General features: G+C 37.3%; 1 protein-coding gene across 2 annotated transcripts in view; it reads left to right on the top strand.

The window, feature by feature from the left end:
* The window catches only part of LOC136030987 (extracellular sulfatase Sulf-1-like), a 181,330-nt gene that overhangs the window by 38,990 nt on the left and 125,297 nt on the right, over positions 1-17,043 (top strand). For both annotated transcript variants that reach the window (XM_065710144.1, XM_065710145.1), the window contains exons 4-5: positions 8,101-8,270; positions 14,573-14,723. In XM_065710144.1, coding sequence (XP_065566216.1) covers positions 8,101-8,270; positions 14,573-14,723 — 321 coding nt within the window. The remainder of the gene's footprint in view (positions 1-8,100; positions 8,271-14,572; positions 14,724-17,043) is intronic.

Below are 17,043 nucleotides of genomic sequence, written 5' to 3'. Positions count from 1 at the left end.
TTGGCTGCATAACTTCAGATAGTCTTCTCTGACATAGGCTATACAACTCCTCTTCACTTCACACACTATAGGCTCTGGCTCAAGGACAAGCAAAAACCATCCTTTTTGGCCCCAGGCAAGAGTTCTACGAAGCTTTCCAAAATGTAAAATCATATTCATCAATCCGGCCTAAGGTCCACACTTTCCGTAAAAACCGCAGAGGTTAGACCCTTATCACTTTCTAGGAATAAGCTGAAATCGGGGTGCTAGGAACAAAAAAAAAAAAAAAACCACGACAAAACCAAAGTGTTGCTCTCGCAACACAATTATTACGCATTTGAGGGGTCTACCTCCTCGTAATACCTCGCTCTTTACGCTCAAGCATTTTTAGTAATTTCAACTATTTATTCTACGGCCTTTGTGATTCAGGGGTCATTCTTAAGGAATTGGGACATAATTTAAGCTTTAATATCAAGCGACGAGGAGTGAGCCCCCTCATATACGCAATAAAAACATACGAATATTGAAGTTCGCTACGTAATTTAATTCGCAAGTTACGTATATTTTTTACTTACGAAAACGTTCGTAAAAATTGTAAGTTATAGTTGCCTTTTTAAGTAATCAAGAAATAGGAGGGCAACTAGGCCTCCTCCCTTGCTCCTTTTTTCTCAAAATCTTCCGATTAAAACTGTGAAAAAGCCATTTAGCCCCAAAAAATTAATATGCAAATTTCGTTTTAATTATTTATATATGGAGAGCCAAGATCAAACCATGCATTAATTCAAAGACGTCCAGAAATTAAACGAAAAAAACAAGTTTTTTAAAATAAAAGTAAGGAGCGTCATTAAAACTTAAAACGAACAGAAATTACTCCGTATATGAAAGGGGCTTTTCCTCCTCAACGCCACGCTCTTTACGCTAAAGTTTGACTCTTTCTCTTAACTCTACATTTTAAAACAGTAAAAAAACTTTAGCGTAAAGAGCGGGGCGTTGAAGAGAAAAAGCCCCTTTCATATACGGAGTAATTTCTGATCGTTTTAAGTTTTAATGTCGCTCCTTACTTTCACTTGAAAAAACTAGTTTTTTTTTGTTTAATTGTAGATAGGAGCTTGAAACTGCAGTAGGATTCTCTGATACGCTGAATCTGGTGGTGTAAATTTCGTTAAGGTTTTATGATTTTTACGGGTTGTTTCCTCCTCAGCTGTGCTTCCAAACTTAAGTCTCTAGATCGCGCACGAAAAATGCAGGATCAAAAATCCGTCGGCAATCCTTCAATTCGTCGCAATCCAAGTTTCTACCACCAGTCACGATCCGGTAGGGCAACAGGGAAGAAGCTACAGGGTTCTGCTCCGCCTCAAGGTTTGTCGCTTGACCTAAATCTCTTGACTTGCCTAGTTCTTCAGCGTACCGCATGCAAACCTAACACTGTATGCGAAGAGTATTTGACTTTAGGCCTATGTACAAGCACTGGAATTTAGAGTTGTATCAACGTCTAGTCTTCATCACTTCGAACGAATCAGAGCTGTTTGTAAAACAGGAAGCAAGTTATAATTAGGCCTTGATAATGGTTATGATAATGATGATGATGTTTATGTCTTCATATTGATTTCTAGCCAAGTAGGCATTTAAATTGGACTTGATAAAACTTGAAGCGCTATCAATCAGCCTTTAAGAAAAATTACAAAGCTTGGGACTTAAATTCCAGAGATGTTCTATCCTCAAAAATTTTCATCATTTGCTTGACTCCCAAGGTTTTTTATTTTTCCATAGATCTACCCACTACTCAGCGATTTCAATTCATGAAAATTTGAAGGGGAGGGGAACGAGAATGTATTTTTCAAAGTCTAAAGATTTTTTTGATTTAGTGTTTTTTCATTATTTTTTTTAATGGAAGTACCAAAAGCTGTTTTTCAATGAAAATACCGAAGAGGGTATTTTCAAAATCCAAGGGTGGGGGCAGAAATCTTAAGGGAGGAGATAATCCCCCCACCGCACCCTCTACTCATGCCACTGCTTAATGTTTATAATTTTATCTCATAAAGTAATTGTATGGATGGAAATTTTGTCTAGTCAAGATGTCTTTCCTGATTAAAGTTAAATTAAAAAAAACTAATTATTTCAACTGAAAGTAAGGAGCGACATTAAAACTTAAAACGAACAGAAATTACTCGGTATTTGAAATGGGCTGTCCCCTCCGCAATCCCTCGCTCTTTACGCTGAAGTTTTTAGTTGTTTCAAAAAGTAGAACTGTGGCAAAGAGTCAAACTTTAGCGTAAAGAGCGAGGGATTGCGGAGGGGACAACCCATTTCATATACGGAGTAATTTCTGTTCGTTTTAAGTTTTAATGTCGCTCCGTACTCTCAGTTAAAAAAACAATTTTTTTATTTAATTTCTGAACGTTTTTGAATTAATGCATGTTTGATTTTGGCTCTCCGGACATAAATTATTAAAATGAAATTTGCATATTAATCCTTTTTTTTGGCTAAATGGCTTTCTCTTAGTTTTGATCAGACAATTTTGAGAAATAAGGGGTGGGGAAGGAGCCCTGTTGCTCTCCAATTTTTCGGTTACTTAAAAAGGCAAGTAGAACGTTTAATTTGTAAGGAACGTTTTTATTAGTAAACAATATACGTAACTTAAGAATTAACTTGCGTAACCAACTTTTATATTCTTATATTTTTATTATGTATATGAGGGGGTTTGTCCTCTCGTTAATACCTTGTTCTTTACACTAAATCTTAAGTTTTGTCCCAATTCTTTAAGAATAACCGTAGAAATCAGAAAGGCCGTAGAAATAGTTTAAAATAGTTTAGAAATAGTTAAATAGTTTAAATTACTAAAAATACTTTAGCATAAAGAGCGAGGTATTTGTCTTCTCCTAAATACCTCGCTCTTTATGCTAAAGTATTTTTAGAATCCCTCATATACGTAATAATCCCTGTTCGTTTTAAGTTTTAATGCTTCTCCTTACTTTCAACTGAAACAACTTTTTCTTGTTTATTTTTTCATTGTTTTTTTTTTATATAGTAATGCTAGAAAACCCCGCGCCCTTTTTATTGAATTTCTCTTCCCCCATGATATATTCCTCCAAGGAAAGATCCTACCACATAGCCCCCTCCCCTCAATCCCACCTCCAAACCAAAAAAAACCCACTGAAAACGTCTGTACGCTTCCCAATAACCATTGCTGTATGTAAACACTGGTCAAAGTTTGTAACTTGCAGCCCCTCCCCCAGGGACTGTGTGGGAGTAAGTCATCCCCAAAGACATAGCTATTATAGTTTTCGACTATGCGGAACAAAATGGCTTTCTCAAAATTTTGATCCGTTGACTTTGGGAAAAAATGAGCGTGGGAGGGGGCCTAGGTGCCCTCCAATTTTTTGGTCACTTAAAAAGGGCACTAGGACTTTTCATTTCCGTTAGAATGAGCCCTCTTGCGACATTCTAGGACCGCTTTGTCGATACGATGACCCCTGGAAAAAAGGAAAAAAAAACAAAAAAACAATAAACACGCACCCGTGATCTGTCTTCTGGCAAAAAATACGAAATTCCACATTTTGTAGATAGGAGCTTGAAATTTTTTCTATAGGGTTCTCTGATACGGTGAATGCGATGGTGTGATTTTCGTTAAGATTCTATGACTTTTAGGAGGTGTTTCCCCCTATTTTCTAAAATGAGGCAAATTTTCTCAGGCTCGTAACTTTTGATGACAAAGACTAAATTTGATAAAACTTATGTATTTACAATCAGCATGAAAATCCGATTCTTTGATGTATCTTTTAGTATCAAAATTCCGTTTTTTGAGTTTCGTTTATTATTGAACCGGGTTGCTGCTTACTACAGTTGGTTACCACGAACTGTTTGACTCAACGATTCACAGTTGGTCAATGAAATGTGAAGACTGCTTATAAAATTAGGATCATTTGGCTATTTGATTGTGTTGCTATGGAAGTTTTTGAAAAGAATCTGGGACATTTATATACTTAATTTAGTTTTCATTTTTAGTTGTTTCTTATTTAGTATCATTTTAAAGTATTCATATTATTTTAAGATGAAAAAAAGAAAAGCAAGTTTTTTTGGCTGAAAGTAAGGAGCAACAGTAAATATTAAAACAACAGCAATTATTTCATATATGAGTGGATTTGTCTCCTTCCTGAACATTTGCTCTTTATGCTAAAGTCTTAAAGTACTTTAAAAATGCTTCTCATTGAAATTCAATGGTCCTTGTGTTTATGGAGTCGTTATTAAAGATTTGGGACAAAAACTCAAACTTTAGGGTAAAGAGCTAGGGATTGAGGAAGGAAATCCCACTCCCACTAAAACTTTCTGTGTATTTCATTATAACTAATGCTATACTTAAACAATGGACAACTTACATAACTTACATCCCTTTCCCCAGGAGCTGTGGGGGGTCATGCCATCCCACAGGTATAGTTATTGGACCTTTTGACTATATGAGCTAAATGACTATCTCCAAGTTTTGATCAGATGCCTTGGAAAAAAGGGGCATGGGAGGGGAATAGTTGCCCTCCAATCTTTTTGGTAATTCAAAAAAGACACTATAACTCTTAATTTCAGCTTGAATGAGACCTACTCTGATTCTCTAGGGCCATTGGTTCAGTACGATCATCCCTGGAAAAAAGATAAACACGCATTTGAAAAAATACAAAATTCAAATTTTGTAAATAGGACCTTGAACCCTCTACAGCATGGTTCTCTGTTCTCCTAAATCTGATTATGTGATTTTCATTAAGATCAGTTGACTTTTTGGGGACGTTTTCTCCCTTTTTCGAAAATCAGGCAAATTTTCTTTGGCTCGTAGCTTTTGATGGATAACATTAAACTAATTGGATTTTGTATTTTGGAAGTACAAAAATTCAATTTTTTGATGCAATAGTTTTTATCGAAGCCCCCTTTTCCTGTCGCTCTTTACCAGGAACTGTTTTACAGTTTAAAATGACTGTTTTATACCATATTACGGTGTTATACTTAACAATTCATTGAGTTGTAGTACAAACAAGAGCTAAGAGCTCATATGGCACTTGTGACGAGGTCGGAAGAGCCGAGAGCTCATATGGTACGAGGTCGGAAGAGCCAAGAACTCATTTGGACGAGGTCGGAAGAATTTCATTTAGATCTGGTCACCCTTTCGTAAGTTACAAATACCTCAATTTTCAAAATTACCTCCCCCCTCCCAATTCCACCAAAGAGAGCAGATCCGGTCCAGTTATGTCAGTCACGTATCTTAGACAGGTTTCTATTCTTCCCATCCAGTTTCATCCTGATCTCACCGCTTTAAGTATTTTCTAAGATTTCCGGTCCCCCCAACTGCCCCCCCCCCAATTACGTTTGATCCGGTTGAGATTTAAAATAAGATATCAGAGTTACGAGGTCCTTCTAAATATGAAGTTTCATGAAGATCCGATCACTCCTTCGTAAGTTAAAATACGTTATTTTTCTTATTTTTCAGAATTACCCCCCCCCCGCAATTGAGCGGATCCGTTCCAATTATGTAAATTACGTATGCAAGACTTTTGCTTATTTTTCCAACCAAATTTCATCCCAATCCTTCCAATCTAAGCGTTTCCCATCATTTTAGGTCTCCCCACCCCAAACTTCCCCCAATGTCACCAGATCCGGTCAGGATTTAAAATAAGAGCTTTGAGCCACGATATCCTTCTAAAAATCAAATTTCATGAAGATCCAATCACCTGTTCGTAAGTTAAAAATACCTCATTTTTTCTAATTTTTCAGAATTAACCCCCCCCCCCCAACTACCCAAATGAGAGCGGATCCGTTCCGTTTATGTCAATCATCTATCTAGGACTTGTGTTTATTTTTCCCACCATGTTTCATCCCGATCCCTCCACTCTAAGTGTTTTCCAAGTTTTAGGTTTCCCCCTCCCAACTCCCCGCCCCCATCACCAGATCCGGTCGGGATTTAAAATAAGAGCTCTAAGACACGATATCCTTCTAAACATCAAATTTCATTGAGATCCGATCACCCGTTCGTAAGTTGAAAATACCTCAGTTTTCTAATTTTTAAGACTTACTCCCCCCCTCCCAACTACCCCAAAGAGAGCAAATAAGTTCCAATTATGTCAATCATGTATCTGGGACTTGCGCTTATTTTTCCCATCGAGTTTCATCCCGATCCCTCTACTCTAAGTGTTTTCCAAGATTTTAGGTTTCCCCCCTCCAACTCCCCCCAATGTCATCAGACCCAGTCGGGATTTAAAATAAGAGCTCTGAGACAAGATATCATTCCAAACATCAAATTTCATTAAGATCCAATCACCCGCTCATAAGTTAAAAATACTTCATTTTTTCTATTTTTCCGAATTAACCGGCCCCTTCTCCCCCCCCCGGATGGTCAAATCGGGAAAACGACTATTTCTAATTTAATCTGGTCCGGTCCCTGATACGCTTGCCAAATTTCATCGTCCTAGCTTACCTGGAAGTGCCTAAAGTAGCAAAACCGGGACTTTAGGTTTTCCCCCTCCAACTCCCCCCAATGTCATCAGATCCGGTCGGGATTAAAAATAAGAGCTCTAAGACACAATATCATTCCAAACATCAAATTTCATTAAGATCCAAATACCTGCTGATAAGTTAAAAATACTTCATTTTTTCTATTTTTTGCGAATTAACCGGGCCCCCACTCCCCCCCAGATGGTCAAATCGGGAAAACGACTATTTCTAATTTAATCTGGTGCGGTCCCTGATACGCTTGCCAAATTTCATCGTCCTAGCTTACCTGGAAGTGCCTAAAGTAGCAAAACCGGGACCGACAGACAGACCGACAGACCGACAGACCGACAGACAGACCGACAGAATTGGCGACTGCTATATGTCACTTGGTTAATACCAAGTGCCATAAAAATGATGGCAACAATTCAGAAGTTTGGCACGGGGAGGGGGAGTAACTTTAAAGAATACCACAGATGGGGATTTATTTAAACGTAGTTTATGTCTTCGAAAATTTATTAAATTATGCATACCTATTTGGGAGGTATAAGAAATCGTTTTAGGATTCTTCCGGCTGTATACTTCCTTATTCTTTTACAAAAGTTTCCATGTAATTCCAGCTTCCTTTAAATCCGCTTTAAACCTTTTGCCATCCCTATTGAGGACGTCCTTTACATTTTACCCCAGATGGATGGCAAAAAAAAACACAGTTTTTGGGCCACCTATCCTTTATTAGTGACAGTCGTCCCAATTTTTCTAATTTTTCTTTCACTAGGGCTCTAGAATGTGTGATCGAATTAGTGTTCATTTTAGGTTTCGTTTCTTCATTCATAGTAATTTTTGTTTAACTTTGACTTATTGTATATGACCTTGTTTCTGCTCTTTTTAGCTTTTTTTATCAGTCTTTTTTTTAATATCCAAAATTTGTTTTGGAAAACATTTTTTTATTATTTAAAGCCTCACTGAGGGCAAATCGGTTCTTAGTGTAGTGGTTCTCTATATGCTTTGACATCTTATGTAAGCTATTTTCTTCCGTTTTGAATTTTAAATTCTCTGCCTCTTTTTCGTGGAAGAAACTTTATTAACACATTATTTCTTAATTGATCGGCCACTAGAAAGCTTGGGGATGACAATATTGTTTTTAATCTTGATATCCTAATATTATAGGCCTACTGATTGTTTAAATTGCATCCTTATTGCATCTCTTATTTTCTTTTTGTATTTTTTCTTTTGAAATTTGTGAATATGATCAAGGTTCATTTGAATGTGAGTTAGGGAAGTTGCTGTTACGGTTTCTGAAATTCGATTGGAAGGCATACCTGCACATATTGGGAAGGGTACTACCCTTCCTGAGACTGATCCGAAGGGTTACCTTGAAAAAATTAAAAAATGATTACAATTTTTTTTTGTGTTCTAGTCCCCCTCTAGGTAAGACCCCACGACACAGGGGAAATAAAACCTACCCTCCCCGCCCGAAGGGTAGGACACGTGTGCACTTCTGCCGGAAGGTATCTACAAAACAAAATAAAACTTAATTTCCGTTGAAATTCAAGCTAGTCGTACCATTATCACCTATTATAACAACTGGTAATTTTTCCCGCTGGTTTCTCTGGACCCTTAATTTCCCTGTATAAATGCTGTCTTTGTTTTCAGGACTATTATCCGGACTTGATTACCAATGACTCGATTAGTTTTATTCGAGACTGGAAGGAAAACCATAGCTCCTCCCCTATGCTTCTAGTTCTAAGCTACCCAGCTCCGCATGGACCCGAAGATTCAGCTCCTCAATATTCAGATATGTATTTCAATGTCACTAGTCACCAGTAAGTATGTTTGTATTTACAATAAAAGCTATATGCTGTTATTGCCTCGAAAAATATCATATTGTAGATCAAATGGTCACATTTCCGTCATTTTAAGCCTTATTTTTCCGTCTTTTTCTCGGATTTTATAGCCCATGTCCATTCGTTAGAGAGCCATATATCTCCAATGTGTCATCTACCGTATTTATTTCCTTTTTCTCTCCCCACTTTGTAGGGAAGGGGTAGTGGTAGAAACTTGGGATGGGGTTAATGCTATTGGAAATTGAAAGCTGTAGTGCTCTTTTTAAGAGCTGAAGTCATTGGAGGGCAGCCAAAAGTATGGTCTCCGGGAACCCCCTCCCACTTCGCCCAAGCCATCTTATTGAAATTTTGCGATGAAAAATTTGTTTAAAATAGTCGAAAGCTCCAGTGGATAGCCTATGTCTCTAGGGATGACATGACCCCCACGGGTCCTGGGTTAAACCGGTTGTTGTCTGATCTGTAGACCGAAATTCTCGGGTGTTACCTTATAATACACAAGTACCGAAATTTTGCTGACACTGAAGCTTCAAAGGACCTGCTTGAATCTTGATTTCCTACGAAGCTCAATGTAACGCACTCCAAATATATCGCATTCCTTGATGTATCGAACTTTTTCAATTCCCCTTGAATTTTCCTATCTCTACAACGGTAATTTTAACTCTACATATTGAAAAAATTGTGGTAAAAACTCAACATAACGAAATTTGTTCGCTTTTAATGCCTGTCAAATCATCACTTTATATCTAAGCTTAGAAATAGAAACTTATGCATGTCGAGGAAATAACTTAAAAAGAAGACGTTTGTCAGTAACCTAGTCCGTCTCTATATAGGACGATAACTGGAAGTCATATTAAAAGGCAGACAAACCACTATTTCAGAATTTTAAAAGTAATGTTTAGTTTTCGTATTTTGGTTATCGGACTAATATTGCGTACTAAGTAAAATAAAAAGTATTTATAATAGGTACACAGAGCCTACGTACTTGTCTGAAAACTTACGATGTATTTTGATGAATAAAGCTGGAGTACAGTAAAGTCGTGTTTGAGAATGAAAATTTTGTTTGTCTTTATACAAGAGATTTTTGGTCTTTGTTTGACTAAGAAAAACCCAATGAAGTACTCTATTCGAAGATTAGAATACTCTTCTGGAACGGCTGGAACTCTTCTGGAATGGCTGGAACGACTTTTCTGTCATTCCAGCCATTGTAGCAACGTTATCTGGAACGTTAAGTTTTTAGTAACTTTTTCTTGATCCTGGATTGGATCCACCCCCTCTATTTAGGGGCATTGAAAATGGATTAATCTTGCCAGCCCGTCATTAGCACGTTATTATATATAGCCTACGTTATATATTTTTAATATATCATTAAAAGCTATTGATTTGACGGTACTTGTCAGTTATCCCGACCACACTCAAGTTCTTGATCTGAATAAAACCGGTTTCTCTGTCTGCATTCGGAGATGATCAGCTTAATCTCTGTGAGATAAACTAATATGCAGGTATATTTTAATTAAATATTTAATGTATAGATTAGGTTAGGTATTTGATATAATGCGTTTTGGGAAGCATGTTTTCCACAATTCTCTGTTGTAGTTTCCATAATTTTATTTGTAAAGTATTATATTTCTATCAGTTTTTGGTATGTTTCATTATGATTGACCTAACTTGTCTGAGAGGGCGATGGTTCGAATCCTAGTGCATCCAATTATTTAGTTTTGGACGGGGTCAGTGGTGTGACTATGTAAGCTCAGCCACAGTTTACCCAGCTCTAAATGGGTACCTGGAGAAATCTGGGGAAGGTAAACATGAATGGTGTGCGAAAGCACAGGATGGTTGGCCCCCAACCCCCCATTGTGCTTCCTGGCTGAAGGGCCGAGAAACGGAGATCAGCACCGCCGGTAGGGATTGTAAAGTCTAACGCCATATCGTTTACCTTTACCTTTAAGTGAAAATGACAGTGAAAAATGAAAAATGAGCCGTATAGTATCTTAAAGGTAAGATATAGCCTACTAAAGAATACTGACCAGTTTCTCTGGATGCTTGAATTATGCGGGCTTATCTTAATTTTGACACGATTTTGAATCTTGGGGGGACTGGAGTCTGGATAGGTCAGTTATCCCTCCCCCAAACAAATTAAGCTCCTGAATACTCAATCAGTGAAGCTCAACCAGTTGACTACTTCCGATTTTGTTTTTAGATTTTAGGATAAAAGAAGTCATTGACTATAACTTAGGATAACCCCCTGCGACCCCACTCCCAGAGAAATGTATATGTTGCAGCCTGAGATTTGATTTTGTACACCCCTTCCTCCCCCTTAATTCAGGAACTCAATGAGGATTGTTCAGGATATATCCGAAAACAGACGTTAGGTGGACAGTGCAGTTTCTAATTCTGCTTACAAGAAATTAAATAAACTCTTCAGATTCAGTCAATGCTCAATTGTTATTTCGCTTCTTGTTCTCATTGAGCGAATGAAAACGGAATTGCCTTTTTAATTGCATGACATTGGAAGAACAGCACTAGTGGTTTTATTTTAACTGTTAGTGCGTCATACCGAAATGACGCGCATTACTAGAAACAAAGGGGCCACAAGGGTCTTGTTTCGTTGTTAAGTTATTTTTTTTGTCTGTATTACATAAAAACTGTCACGTAAAACAGGTATTCCCCCCCCCCCCCGGCGAAATATCAGTCTCTGTTCGATCCTCCCGTAGTTTCATGTTTTTTAAAATAATTATTCTGTTTTGTGCGTGTGTTTTTACCCACCCCGACCCTCGAAATGCTGTTCCCCTCTTGAAATAAATTACTTTGTACGTGACCGTGTTCAAACTTACCCAGACATTTTTTTGCGTGCGGAACACATTATGTATAAAAAGCACTTTGATTACCGAACTCTTATCCAAGTCAAATAGTTCGTGGTAACGAACTGTGAGCAAGGCCGGCATGGCTCAATAGTAACCAAAACTCTTAAGAAACGGAATTTTGATACTAATAGATATATCAAAAGAATCGGCTTATTATACTGATTCCAAACATATAAGTTTCATTAAGTTTAGTTATGCCCTTCAAAGACTACGAGCCTGATAAAATTTGCCTGATTTTGAGAAAGGGGGGAAACACCCCGTAAAAGTCAATGAAATCTAATAAAAATTACACCATCCGATTCAGTAATTCGGAGAACCCTATTATAGAGATTTGAAGCTCCTATCTACAAAAATGTGGAACTTTGTATTTTGCCAGAAGAAAGATCAAGGATGCATGTTTTTTTTTCATGATTGATCGTCCCAACCCAATGGTCCTGGAATTTCAGGGGAGGGCTCATTTGCACGTAATTTCAAGGCTCTAGTGCCCTTTTTAAGTGACAAAAAAGATTCAAACGCAACTAGGCTCCTTCCCATGCCCCTTTTTTCCTAAAATCGTCTGATCTAATTTTGAAACAACCATTTTGTTCTGGATAGTTAAAAGGCCTAATCACTATGCCTTTGGAGCTAACTTGACCCCTCACAGCCCCTGGGGAAAGGTCTCTAAGTTATAAAATTTGCCCATTTTCTATGTACAATATTTGCTATTGGGAAGTATGCATGTTTTTTTTGGGTGGGGGATAATTTTCTGCTGGGGGATCCACCACGGGGAGAATTTTCCATGCGGTGGGAAGTTTTCAGGGGAAATTTTAAACTGGGACAATTTGCCAGAATTCTTATACGAAATTCTTTTTATATGTCTTGCTTTGTCTTTACTGATTTAGTTTTACATGTGGAGATGTTAAGGATAATTGTCCGGCGTAAATTTTCACCGGGATTGAATTCTCTAGAAGATATTTTTGTGGAGAGAGAGATTTTTCCGTGGAGGTAAAGCCAGCTTTCTTGGCATTATTTAAAAAAGCGATTAGAAGCCAAATATAAAAAAACCAAGTCTTTTAAGTGAAAGTAAGGAGCAACCAAGGCTGTATCCAGGGGGTAAGGGGGTTTGAACCCCCAAAATATTTGGTTGACTCGTAAAAACGTAGCAAAAATGAATCTAAACAAATTCTTGATGCGTAACCCCCCCCCCCCCTCCTCCCGAATAGATATTATTTCGTAACCATCCCCCCGTCCCCGAAAAAATCCTGGATACTTCCCCGGGAGCAACATTAAAACTTATAAAGAACAGAAATTATTACTTATATCAGGGGGATTATCCCCCACCTCAACATATCGCTCTTTGCGCTAAATTTTGGATTTTGTCTCAATTCTTTAAGAACGACTCCTGAAACACGAGGGTTGCTTAATTAGAACAATAAGATTTTTTTTAAGTACTAATAAACTACAGCGTGAAGAGCGAGGTGTTGAGGGGAAGGCAACCCCATTCTTATACATAATAATTTCTGCTCGTTTTAAGTTTTGTTGTTGCTCCTTATTTTCAGTTAAAACTTATTTATTTATTTAATACTCTTAATGGATTTGTTTTGCTCTGAACATGTGTACTCTTTAAATGACATGCTATTTCAAAAATAATGGATTTTTTTGGGTTTGAGATTATGACTGAAATGAAATGAAATGAAACTGAAATGAACTGAACTGAAATGAAATATCAGACGCATATGCAGGGTGGTTGGCATAAAATTATAAGTCAGTACCTGGACGCCAAGAACTGAACTAAAAATTTACCTGTGTATATATTTGTTTGCTACAGGGATACTGCGTTGGAAGTGTTACAGAAAAGAAGATGTGCTTCCTTTTTAACGGGGAGATAGAGGGGGGCTTGAGAATTTCAAATAACAACCCCTACAAAATGCTGTTTTTTCATAGTTTGTAAGTAAATTTCTAAAAGTCTGTCCCATATCTTATCTATCTTATTACTGAGTCAATTAGAAAATTTACCAACCTTTGTATATAGCCTAGGGTTGTTTCTGGCATGATACAAATTTTTGTCTTCATTTATTTATTTAATATCAATTATTAAAATAAACACAGCTCCTCCAAATGCTGCAGAATGATATGGAGGAGAGATAACCAAACAAATGCACAAAAAAACAACATTAACCTCAGAAGAGGTTCAAAAACAAAACACAACTACACTATCATGTACCCTGCTACTACTATACACATTGCAACAGTGTTTATTTCAGAAATAGAATGGAGATTTGCACAACACTGGTGGTTTTAGATATGTGAAATTAAAGCAAGTTTTTTAAAGTCAATCTTTTAACTCACGCTGAAATTTGGCGATGTGCAGGGGGCGGCTGCAGAATGACAAATGGGGCATGCCCCTAGGGTACACAAAACAATAGAATCTCTATTTACTTCAGAAAGGAAAGAAAGTATTGGAACCTTTTCTTGTTATCATTGGCAGCTTTTTTGTCAAGTTAAGGAGCCTCTACCATTGCCTTCTGGGTGAAATAATTGGGCATAATTTTGGCAATTAAAATGGTTTCATTTTAGTTACAAGATAGGAAGACTCAAGAGTCTCAACGTCAGACTTAGTAACCTAGTATTTGAATAATATGTTTTCTGACATTCAGTAAGGTTAATATACACATACACGTCAGTCCGAGACGGTTTGACTTTTAAACATTCTATTTTCGTCATCTTGCACTTCATTGAGTGACACAAGTAGCTAAAAATCCAATTTGACCATATAATCTATTTGAAAAAAATATAATATTGTCGGGTAAGTTTTGGAGACAATAGGTAGTTTACTTCCAGAATACTGAAAAAAGTGGAATATTCGGGCGTTTGATTCGCACATATATTGGTTCAGATGATACAGAAAAAATATCAATGAATAGCTCAGTCAGCAAGCTTCCAGACAATATGCAGACTATATGGGTCTTTCCGTACAACTTACCACTCAGAAATTATTCGTTTCTGCGATTATATACTATTTCCCTTGCTTAGGACTATAATACTGACGTCATGATCCTAAGCATGTTTTATTCCTCCTTAAAGTCATAGTAAGACTAATTTTTTTATTATCATGTTTTAGTTACACTTCTTTAAGTTTAAGTTTCTTATATATTTTAGAGGCTGCTCGTTTTAAAAAATCGCAAAAGCATATTGCGCGTGCCACATAGGGTGAAAGTGCGGTACAAATATTACATAGAGGCATGGTTGGCGCAAGTGTGCTTACGGTGTGCAGCGCACATGAGGCTCGAAATGTGGAACCCGTGGTGGAGGGTGGGTAACACTTTGAAATCTTTCTAACATGCATAGTTATTTCTTGCAATGCTTGAGGTTAACAACGTAAAAACAAACTGAGATAGGCCTGCTTAATTTTCAATTTTAACATTTTATATCTTATTTTAGTACACCATCTTACGATTTTGCGCCCAATCCGGACAAGCAATGGATTCTACGCTGGGTAAATAAAATGGAACCCGTCCATCATCAATTTACTGATCTTCTAATGACCAAAAGGCTCCAGACTTTGCAGACTGTTGATGACTCAGTTGAACAGGTGAGCTAACTTAAGAAATGTCATTTGGAAGTGTGCTAGAGGGTTAATTTTAAATTAAAAATTAAGTAAAAGATATCCCAAAAATCAAAAATATTAATGGCAGTTTGGGGAGTATGCAATCTCTCTAAAGTCTTATCCCCCCCTCTTCCACTGTCTATTTTGGTCTTCTACTCATCCTCCCCCGAATAAAAACTCATATGTTGTATTTGACATGCGTGAAGTCAGATCGGTAGGCAAGTATCTTTAGTTGCTTACAAAATGAGACAAGCTTTAAAAATGCAGATAGTGTGGTTTTGACTGGTTTTTTATTTTCTATTTAAAGCGCTCGAACAATTATATTTTTTGTTAGGGCTCCTCTTATGGTTTGTCTTTTCCCATTCTTGTCTGAAACTCCATTTTCTAGCAATGATTGAAAGGTCAAGCCATTATTTATGTGCAGTAACTTGAAGAGATTTTGACATGAAATAAATGGCAACATTCGAATAGGAATGCTTTTAGTTACCATTAATATAAAATTAGCACAAATTTGAAAAAAAGTCGAAAATTAAAAAAATAAACGTTGCACGAAATATATTGAGAATTTTAGGAAAAATGAACTTTTGGATTGGAGGAATATATGAGCCATAAAGCTTTACCTCCCCATGGGTAAGTCCCTGTTAGATGGCTACGCAATCACACGGGATTTCAAATAGAACGCACTGTCTCAAGTCACAAAATTTGCTGTGTCAGGTACATGAAGTGCTTTCTTGGGAAATATGTTGATATTCCAAATTTAATATGAAGAGTAAAAAAGATAAAATGGAACCCTTGTTTTATCAATAAATGTCAATAAAGACATGTCCTTAAAGGAAGCCGCCGTTTCTTTTCTTTACCTATTTCTTGCTATTTATTTTGCTTAGTTTTTTGTCTTGTCATGATAATCATCTTGTAATAGCGGCATTATTGTTTCATTTGATGAAAATGGATTGCCGCTGCGTAGGGAGTCTCTCAAAGTTTCAAAAGTTTTTGTTTTTTAAGCATTGGCTGCCAAGTTTGTTTTTTTTTCCATTCGCTTTGGTCCAAAAATGGACAAGTGTGTAGTTTGAACATTCTAGGTTTGGAGAAGAGTTTGCCTGTAGTCTCTCACTTGGATTTTTAGTTTCTTGTAGATAAAAAAAAGATTTTTCTTTGCATAATAAACCCAGTTATGGACATTTTACGGAGTTTTAAGATTACCATTTAAAAGAGATCTGCCAGAGATACCCATTTTTATGGCACTTGGTATTAACCAAGTGACATATAGCGATTGCAGATTCTGTCGGTCTGTCCCGGTTTTGCTACTTTAGGCACTTCCAGGTAAGCTAGGACGACGAAATTTGGCAGGCGAATCAGGAACTAGACCAGATTAAATTAGAAATTGTCGTTTCCCCGATTCGACCATCTGGGGGGGGGGGGTGGAGGACGGTTAAATCGGAAAAATTAGTAAAAAGGAGGTATTTTTAACTTACGAACGGGTCATCGGGTCTTGATGAAATTTGATATTGGGAAGGATATTGTGTCCTGGAGCTCTTATTTTAAATTCCGACCGGGTCAGGTGACAGTGGGGGGAGTTGGGGTTGGGAAACCTAAAATGCTGAAAAACTCTTAGAGCCGAGGGATCAGGATGAAACTTGGTGGGAAAAATAACCACAAGTCTTAGATACGTGATTGCCATAACCGGAACGGATCCGATCTCTTTTGGGGAGTTGGGGGGAGGAAATTCTAAAACATTAAAAAAATGAGGTATTTTTATCTTACGAAGAAATGATCTGATCTTAATGAAATTTAACATTTAGAAGGAAATCGTGTCTCAGAGCTCTTATTTTAAATCCTAACCGGATCTGGTGTCATTGGGGGGGGGGCGAAAATCTCGGAAAACGCTTAAAGCGGAGAGATCAGGATGGAACTTGGTAGGAAGAATAAGCACAAGTCCAAGATAAGTGACTGACATAACCGGGCCGTATCCGCTCCCTTTGGTGGATTGGGGGGGGGGGAGTAATTCGGAAAAATTAGAAAAATGTGGTATTTGTGACTTGCCAACGGGTGATCAGATCTTAATGAAATTTGATATTTAGAAGGATCTGTGCTGAGAACTCTCGTTTTAAATCCCGACCAGTGACATTTGGGAGCCGGAGGGGGATACCGGAAATCTTGGAAAACGCTTACAGTGGAGAGATCGGGATGAAACTTGATGGGAAGAATAAGCAGAAGTCATAGATACGTGATTGACATAATTGGAACGTTCTCTTTGGGGTAGCTCTGGGTTGTTAATTTAGAAAAATTAAAAAAACTGAGGTATTTT

This window comes from Artemia franciscana, chromosome 9 (assembly GCF_032884065.1).
Source record: "Artemia franciscana chromosome 9, ASM3288406v1, whole genome shotgun sequence".
Lineage (NCBI taxonomy): Eukaryota > Metazoa > Arthropoda > Branchiopoda > Anostraca > Artemiidae > Artemia > Artemia franciscana.
The sequence above is the reverse complement of the archived record's forward strand: the minus strand, read 5'-3'. Positions and strand labels throughout refer to the sequence as shown.